Source organism: Triticum aestivum, chromosome 7D (genome assembly GCF_018294505.1).
Source record: "Triticum aestivum cultivar Chinese Spring chromosome 7D, IWGSC CS RefSeq v2.1, whole genome shotgun sequence".
Taxonomy (NCBI): domain Eukaryota; kingdom Viridiplantae; phylum Streptophyta; class Magnoliopsida; order Poales; family Poaceae; genus Triticum; species Triticum aestivum.
The window spans coordinates 436,288,614-436,298,019 of NC_057814.1; the positions used below are offsets into that span (position 1 = coordinate 436,288,614).

General features: G+C 40.9%; 1 protein-coding gene across 3 annotated transcripts; it reads right to left on the bottom strand.

Annotated features, from left to right (window-relative positions):
- Positions 1-1,136: 1,136 nt before the first annotated feature.
- Positions 1,137-9,081, bottom strand: LOC123164680 (translation initiation factor eIF-2B subunit gamma). 3 transcript variants are annotated; one of them, XM_044582226.1, is made up of 13 exons: positions 8,859-9,081; positions 8,690-8,785; positions 8,519-8,596; positions 7,200-7,280; positions 6,901-7,120; positions 6,769-6,827; positions 4,408-4,457; positions 4,231-4,318; positions 3,893-4,135; positions 3,723-3,815; positions 2,634-2,738; positions 1,947-2,063; positions 1,137-1,730 (listed from the first exon to the last, which is right to left on the bottom strand). In XM_044582226.1, exons 1-13 carry the CDS (start codon positions 8,922-8,924, stop codon positions 1,665-1,667), a joined length of 1,362 nt encoding a protein of 453 aa, XP_044438161.1. In that variant the 5' UTR covers positions 8,925-9,081; the 3' UTR covers positions 1,137-1,664. The 3 variants fall into 3 exon arrangements, with proteins under 3 accessions (XP_044438161.1, XP_044438160.1, XP_044438159.1); XM_044582225.1 differs by having other exon boundaries at positions 1,137-1,470; positions 1,627-1,730; positions 8,519-8,785; XM_044582224.1 differs by having other exon boundaries at positions 8,519-8,785.
- Between the last annotated feature and the right edge of the window lie 325 nt (positions 9,082-9,406).

Sequence of the window (9,406 nt, forward strand, 5' to 3'; positions counted from 1 at the left end):
AGCAACAAAAAGGTCGGGAAGTAATATTTTTTGTGTGTATGCACAATAGTCTCAACACTTATCTTGTGGTCTAATGCAAATCATGCAAAAGTTCAAACACGCAAACAAAAGTTATTTTATGCATGCAACAAATGTCCATTAGTTGCAACAAACTGTGGAGAAAATGGGTCACGAAGTCACATCACATATAGCAACATATGCAATAACACAAACCCTCTTAAGGGACCTTGACGTCTCCGGCTCACCGGCAACGAATATGGCTCGCCCGAACCCCACAACTGACAGTGCCACTACCACCCCTTGAGCCTGCTGGCGTGGATAATTCCTATTTAGGCCTCCAAGGACCCAGTTCAGACTCCTGGTATGACGGAATGGATTCACGCTGGGATGTCGGTGTAATAAGATTTTTGCGCGCGTTGTCTGCGAGGAAGTTCACTGGCAATGGACTTTGCTCCTCGCACGGTGGTGGGGGGGTCTCAAAGGTGTTTTTCACGTTGTCGGCCGGTGGATCCACAGTCCACTCAAGATGGTCTGTTGCTCATGGTCAAGGAGTAGAGGAAGGGGTCGCCGGCGCCGGCACTGATGCTAGATGCAGAAGGGCTCATCGGAGTAAATCGGTGCAGATGGTACAATGAAGGGGATTGGGCACGGAGGGGAAAGGAGGTTGGCTGCAGCGAGAGATAGGGATGACCGGTAATGGTTTCTTTTTTCTTTTTTAACACAGTACAGACGCAAGTATTCATACAAATGCTCATACACTCACTCTATGAATGCACACACGCACACCCTACCCCTATGAGCATCTTTGAAAGGCTGAACCGGTATATCATCTTGGATTGACGAAGTCACCGTAGGCGCCTCATCGTCGACGAAAATGTCCCCTCACACTGAAAACGCATCGCCGGCCTAAAATAAATCCAGAAATAATGCAAACACCAAAACTTAAACTTGATGGACCGGGGATACCACAGGTTGGTTGGCGACCGGTAATGGTTTCTGTTACCGGATGGGACAGGCACAAACGAGAGCGAATAGGTGTGCAATTTGATTATGCGGTATCTGTTAACAGACCAATTAAACCAAACGTGTGTATCGTTTTCAGGTGCCTCCACAATGCGATGACGGCTAAAAATACATGAACCAAAACACCTCCATGATATACGGGACATATAATTGGTGCCATTTCATCCCTGTCCAAAAGTACACATTAATACTCCTTATACTTTGGGAGTAGTTTCATTTAACACGGTTTTGGCCGTTCGTTAAACAAACGTTTAGCGCGGGACGCATTACTCGCAAACCAGCTCGAGGCAGCAACCACATGTGGGCCAAACAGATAGCATGATTACCCTTTTTCTTTACTTTTTGACAGCAGGTAGAATGATTAAACCAAGCAAGCCATTGGTTCAAGACGTGCCATGAATCCATCTCAAGATAAACAGGAGCCACGCCATGAAACCATCTCACTAGCTGCAGTTCACATCCAGAGCACGCAAAATTTTCAGAATGTTACTGGAACCAAAATTCTTCTGCTATCATATCTCAAACGAGAAACTGTAAGAAAAGAAATCTCAAAACAGAACAGTATCCCCTTTCTTTACTCATAGGGGTGCATCTGATACCCACATGTGCTCAAGTCCACCGCAAAACTATCAAAATGTGCTCTACTTTCTCGCCAGGGATTCTGATTTGTGATCACTACCAGTAGTCACAGTATAACCAGCTCCAACCTGAAATTATTTCACCGACAAAGCATTATATAATAAATTGTTTCAACTTTCAAGTGAACTAACTGTACAACGTGTAAATTATATATTTAATTCATTTTTATTTCATTACAAGGACTACCAGCATTAACTGAAATGCTATCAGCCAACATAACTGAAAATTTTCTCCCTCAAGTTTCAGTTACTTCTGAGTACAGCTGGTCAGAGGAAAAAAATTACCTGGCAATCTTTCAGAACGGCCCGCTCTTGAAGTTGCACATTATTACATACAACAGAACCTTGGATGTGACAGCCATCTTCAATAACCACATGGTTCATGACAACAGAATTGACAATCTGCAACAACAGACGGACAGAAACAGTTCTTTCATAAGAAGGAAAAAATACTCGCTTGATCTGATTGTTTGCAGTAAAATGGCATGCTGGCTTTGCAATAATGTAACCATGGTATAGAAGGTGGCAGCATGGCAGAATCCACATGGTTGGAACTTGGAAGTAATGTATCAGCAGGATGTTCTATATTTTTTAGCTGATCAGCAGGATGTTCTAACTTCTAAGGCAATTGTAACAGCAACATAGCGAGGTGCCAGTAGTAATCAGATATAACCAACTAGATCTTATCAAGCTTCAAGAACTTGTAAAAGATTCCCAGAAGCAAAATGAGCCTAAACAGGTTGGTCTTTACTTGTTTCCACAAATTGTCTTGCACATTGAACCTAATACACTCGATTTGATAATTCTAACTTTGAAACCTCCAACCCCCCCCCCCCCCCCCCCCCCCCCCCCCAAGAAGATAACACTGGACCTGGTGCCAACAAGCAAAACCTAGTAGCAATTTTACAAGCATAATTCCTGTTGAAATTTTACAAGAAATCAGCATCAAAATATAAAACATTGCTTTATTACCTTCACATTCGAACCAATACGACAATGACGGCCAATCACAGATCGCTTGACACCACATTTGTCACCTAACTGTGAACCCTCAGCAAGCATGCATTGTGGCCCGACCTAATAAACCATAAGCCACAAGATAAGACAGAATAGGTTGGGGAGGGGGTTACAATGTGCACTAGTTGCAAGTAATCTACCATCAAATTTGCACAGAACATATAGTCCTAAATATATGTGCCAATGCGGCACGAAAGCAATATTAAAATCTGTTCATCAAACCCACAACCAAGTTCATTCACCAAAAATATGGAATCAAAGGGGCATAAATTTAAGAAATATAGATTACAACAGATAGTTCTAAGGCATCCAGTTTCCTAAGGAGAGTATAAATGGTAACACAGGTAAATTATATATGTATATAAGAATATAAATCAAACATCCCTCATCCCACAAAGTGATTTTGCTGGGAAGTATAATGTGGCATAGTGTCATCACTGACAATTCTACTGTTTCATCAGTTTTACAAATAACAAGAAAAATGATATTGAGTAATACAGGTAAAATGGCAAGGCTTAAATTTGACTAGTGGTGATGTGATTCAAAGAAAAAATCTAATCAATGTGATTCTGCTCCAATGTATTGAGCCAGCCAGAACCTTGAACATGGGGCCCAGCTGCTGTAGAAAGTTGTTTTTCTACCTGGTCCCTTTCCTTCACGCAAGTGTGCATGCAGACACAGGACTCCGCCTCAGATCAACAACTGTATTTTAATTGTTGGAACCGAAACAATGTCTTGGTTCGCTTTTTTCTGACAACTAGCGTCGACCTGCTCTAGTGTATGGAATTGATTCGAACCATCCTTCGAATCGCCTTTGGGCAACCTAAAGATGGTCTAAGATTCACACAACAGACCACTTATTTGAGCGAACAGATTGATCAATATTCAATACTATCTCCAATCTAGCTCAGCATAATTTTCTTATAGAAGACAGGGTAGCATCAAAACTTGCATTCAGTATGGCATTTTTAGCATCTATCTTTAGTATTTGCAGAAAACCAACCAAAGATGCTAGTTATGGAATAAGTATGAAATTAGACTCACTGTAGACTTCGATCCAAGCACACACGATGGGTGGATGATGTTATTATGTGAAGAGAAGGAATAACCAGATAGGTGACTAGCTTCCCCTATAACCTGTGATATTGCCGTTAGTGAAACTTTCAAGCAACACCCAACCAAAAACGAAATGCATTGCGGTTTTAGATCCTTACATCTCGATTAATATCACAGTACGCCTGAATGGAGTTCAAACGGTGACAGTACTTGTTTTTACTAGCAATATAAACACAGCACCTATGTGTTCCACCGCCTGAACTTGCTAATAAATCTTGCTTGAAAGCAGATGGTGCAATTGCGCGATGTTGTGACAAGCACTGTAAATTACTGCTGGGCGGAACTACAACATTCCCAGTTTCATCAACTATTGTTCCTTCACCGCCTGATGGAGCTGACCTCTATACAAATTTGGGAACAGTTAAGTGCTTAGAAGAATCTCAAAAAACAAACTGTGCTTAGGAAGAAATCATTATGCATTAAGAACGAAGTATACCAACTGGCTCTTCACTAAATATGGGAGAACTTCAAGTCTGATGCTACGGTATGCTTCTTTCTGTTCCAGTACATCCTGCAATGTTGTCCTGTGATCAACAGTATCAAACGATTGCTGAGCGAGGACCGCTTGTAAAGAGATGAGATATGAAACAATTTAAAAGAAAAATAGAAGAACCTATTAAAGGCATAAAGATGAGCATCCATCAGGTCACTTCGAATTTCCATCTAGAAAAAGGAAGGCAGGGCGGATATTAAGTTGAGTTCACAACCGAATAAACATCCAAACTTTTTGAGATTTCTAAAATGAAGTAAAATCAAATCATGATAGGAAAAATTTAAGAGCTTCAGTTATTATCACTACAAACATGAAGGCCGCCTAACAAACTGCAGCTGCTGTCAAAACAGGGGGAAAAACATCTCCAACCTCATTCAACCCATTATCATCGCAAGTCCCCAAACTTTCAAAAAATCCGAGTTTGCAACAAAATTATAACAGGTATATGCAGAGAACAATCAAGCTAGCAAGATTGCAAGGAACGGCTCTCAGTCCACAAAGGAACAGGAATCCATCTGTCCTCATAAAGTTTCCCTGCCTTGCTTCAGTCAATGGGTGCACCTTTTTTAGTATGCAAATATGCACCACTAGAAACATACATAAAGTATTTATTTGGTCCACATATTCAGCCAACAAATTAGTAATCACTCATTCATTTCTGCGCAGTGGATAGTAACATCTAGCCAAAGCAACGCTTATGTCCCATACTGAGTCTTATCATGGGGTTGCCAGTCATTAAATAGTGTACCGTCTTTGTCCAATGAAAAAATGTCAACAAAATTTGCCCATACTAAGTACACATGATATATCGTCCAGTGCAAATGACTCAGTAGTTTTCAATGGTTCTGAACAGTCCACTAGTATAAATTGATGACCTGAAACTTAATTCGCGAGTTGCTAAAATACTAGTGCAGTACAATTCTTAAAAATGGATATACTTAGATCCTAAAAGTTCTCTCTAGAATATCAAAGTTATCATATGGCTATTAATCATAACACTGAACCGGGAAAACAGCACCCCAAAACAGAAAGAATTGCTCGCAGAAAAAAAGAACTGGCTTGACTAGTTTGTCTTGGCTAGTTTGATCGGTATATGGAACTCGGTACGTACAGAAAAATAGTTTTGTAATAGGATATTTCGAGTATACACCATGGCAAACAGACAAACTTAAGGGGAAACACCTACCCTAGTCAGTCCAGTCCAATTCAACATCCAATGCACCCCGGACCATACAAGTACGACCTAATCCTCCCCATGGCAATCGTGCAGTTTACACTTCCAGCCCCTATGCGAGTGGCACTTCTGCCTCCCGCCATCAGGCACACCATCTCTAGTCTGCCATGCAAAGATGGCATCACAAGCGACCACAAGTCCCTGTGGTTTTAAGATTAGGAGGTTCATAGCACTTTGAGCACTCCATTCATTTATTAAATGCATTTTTTCTAGTGTCGAGGCTTGCAAATGGCTTGTCAAGGGATTGTGCATTATAATGACACATGGAATTTAGTTACACGTGATTCCGGTTCGTCTGCATTTTGGTGACACTTTTTCGCAAGCAAGGCAGCCAATAAGTCAATGGAACACGGTTGACTTGATTGGTTCGATAATGTCACGCGTTTTACCATGCTAATACATTTTAGATTTGGAAGTGCAAGTATCTGTTGTTAGGTTATTCTGACTATTCTTCCATTAATCTTAATGTACAGCACGTTGAAATCCTGCAGCACGGACAAATTAATCAAAACTAGGTGAGATTGGTAGACAGCATGTTGATGTGACATGACTCACTTGATGCTTTCAGCCTTCTACCTTTTAAACCTTGAAGCATGTTCTAGAAAGGTGGACATCTTGCCTGCCTGGGTGTTAGCTAGTACAAATTGAACTAATGCCATAACAGTCCAGCTACAGCTGCCCCTCGTTTTGACTACAATTCGGGCAATTGCAGTGAACTGCTTGCACCCCTAGTTTTAGGCGCTACCACCTTGCTTAGCGCCTAGCATCTTTTAGAACAGTGGTTCAAAGCACAAAGTTCTACATGGGCATCGCATCCGAACTTCCACTTGTTAATTGTTACTTTGATCTGTCGTACTCGCAATTCACCGTCATATTGTTCCACAAATTTCTTGTTAATTTGGTAACTATGGTGTTTACTGAACACCAATATAGTTCAGTTTTCGCTCAGGCTAATCTTAAGTTTATTTAGTAATTTTGGTATCGAGTTTTGAATACCATATTTAAATTATTACTGAAAATATCATATGAGCTCCCATAGTTATTCCTATGGAAAAGATAAAGGTATATTAAACTTAGGTACACCCAAACTAATTATGACACATCCGTATTCCTTCACACGTGATAGTGTCACAGAACATAAGATATTGCACTGGAAAGCGAAAGCGCAAAACACTGTTAGGAAATAAGTTCACTTTATTTTGATATGTATGTTAAGAGTTCATTTGATATGTTTAGATGCACATTACCTGACCTACAGCTCGAATTTTTCTCTTATAAACTCGAACATCCTTTTCAACATCAGTTCCTACAAGTAACATTTGACAAGCAGATGAATTATGAATGACAGGTACTACCTAACTGCAATACAATAGACAAACCTGATACAACATGCAACAAGAATTGTCTTGTTATGTCTAGCCCAACTATGTTCAGTCGACATGGTTTTTTAGCCTTATCTTTCCCTCCTGAAGAAGCAGCATCTGAAGGACCACTAACAGGAACGGAACATAGTAAAGCAGTAACAGCTGCACCATTTCTTCTATGGGTAGCAGCAACAGCCCCAGGAAGTACATCAGTTACTAGGTCGCCGCTAATCACCTATTAAAACACGGCCCGTGCATTAGCATCTTTATTACTCCCAGCATGCATACTTATATAAAAAAAAGCTTATCATTACCAAAACATCATTTGCGACCAGTCTCTTTGAAATAGCACGTAATGCACCAGCAGTTCCAATGTCCTCAGTAACTGCAACTACCTACACAAGAAAGAAGTTACCTCCAGACAGCTGATAATATGTTCTCCTACAACATATTACACCAATAGTGGGCTCGCATGACAAAATGAGAATGCTAAAAGAAGCCAATGATAAAAGGAGACACGCACCTAAAGAAAAGCTAATAAAAGGAACAGATATAAACTAAAAGCAGTTCCAGTTATTGAAAATTCTAGGATTTTAACAACTTGATTTGCACTTTACGACATTCTTAGATAGAATGTGATAATTATGATTCTTATTACACAAGCTATTTGAATTTTATAGATCACTCATATTCAACTAGCTTCATTCTACAGATTTATAAAAAGATGTTTCCAAGCAAGAAAATGCAAGATAGCAAGTAAGGAGAAGGTTACAAACTAGTAGCCCATATTAGAAAAAAAATTGTTATACTGAATCTCCAATATGTATCATACATGCACCTAAAGAAAATTTTAATATTTCATTGAAAATAGATATGAGATCAAACAGTTCAAGTTACTGAGAATTATAGGATTTTAACACCTTGATTAGCAATTTGTGAAAATCTATGATCTAATGAGCTGACTATAGTTCGTATAAAAACTATGCTGATTTAGCGGACCATACATATCCAAGTAGTTTCATTCTATACAAAGATGTTTCCAAGTCAGTAAAATGCAGAATATCACGTAAAAAAGGTTAGAAAATAGTAGCCATATTTTATAAGATTGTTAAAATCGTTAAACCGAATATCCAATATGTAGCCTAATCGTCAAATGAACATTGTACAACAGCTATGCAGCCCTTCTGACTGATATCACAATTCACAGACCTGATCAACCAAAATCTTCACCAAAGACTTAACCCTTGTAACTTCTCAATCTGGTTATATGGTGCTACCACCAAATACCAGAACCCCATGGCATTTGATCTCTAGTTACCCAGAGAAACAAGCACACTACTGTAGAACATCCACAGCACTGCCAAAACAGCCCACTGAAGTAGAACTCATCAAAAAGAGTTGACCCACAAAAGTTGGCAATCTTTAGAGATGCTTTCAGTTACATGTCAAAATTCTTGTTAAGTAAGCATAATTGAGGCAACCATTAGCCTATTCACTACCAAGTTAAAACAACATGCCAAGCTAATGCAGCAAGAAGCTTCCAGTGGATAGGAATTAGGTGATCCTAACAGCAATAGCAGCACCCAGAATCCTGTATTTCAAGCGGGCAAACGCCGAATCAGCCTCAACTTACCTCCACGACGAGGCGGTCCAGGTAAGCACTAGAGATCCACGCGCCGACGAGGCGGGCCGCCTCTTGCCCCTCCACCACCTGCAGCAAACGCACAGGCGCATTAGCGAATGGTAGCGCCCAGCTACGGACCGGAGGCAGAGCAGAAATAGAAGAGCTCGGTCGCTTGCTCACCACGATGATGTCCTTGAGGTCGCTGGACTCGAGGAGATCGAGCACGTAGGAGATCGCGGGGCGGTTGGCGACGGGGAGGAGGGCCTTGGGAACGTCCTGCGAGAAGCAGAAGGGGGGATTAATTAGGGTTGTTGGAGTTAGGGGCGGGGTGTCGCGCTCGGCAGTAGACCTTGGAGACGAGGGGCGAGAGCTTCTCGGAGGTGCCTCCGGCGAGGACGACGACCTGGAAGTCCATCTCCCCCGGCGGCGGCGGCGGATGAGGTCGACGGGGAGGGTCAGGTCAGGGTTTTGGGGTTCGTCTCCTTCCGGCGGCAGTGTACTCAGTGAGACTGGGTGGGAAGCTTCCGGATTCGCTTTCTGAACAGTGAATGCACAATTTCATCTGCTCAGTGTATTTTACGTTTTCTGAACTAAATTGAATTTCTGGATTTTCGTGGAGATATCATTTTCTTTTTCAAGAAAACCTCCTATCTATTTCTTGATCGTTTGGATCCGAATAGGCAGCTCAATTATTTGCGCATTTTTTATATAGCCAAGACTTCCAGCATGTCGATCAAATCTATAAAACAACCAAGGCATGGACTAATTCGGATGCCAAGCTTAGCAGATCCCTTCCTGGTTAGAGACAGGGGCAAGCCGATAATTTGTAGTCATTCATCTTCAACTATGTCAGTATAATGAACATCGTAAATAATAAAAATTACATCTAAATCTGTT

Excerpts from the sequence above, each read along its gene's own strand:
- LOC123164680 (XM_044582225.1), bottom strand. The coding sequence starts at position 8,924 with ATGGACTTCCAGGTCGTCGTCCTCGCCGGAGGCACCTCCGAGAAGCTC. Across the intron at positions 4,319-4,407 it reads CATCTTTATGCCTTTAATAG|GACAACATTGCAGGATGTAC; the intron begins GTTCTTCTATTT and ends TGTTGATCACAG. Across the intron at positions 3,816-3,892 it reads ACTGTGATATTAATCGAGAT|GTTATAGGGGAAGCTAGTCA; the intron begins GTAAGGATCTAA and ends GCAATATCACAG.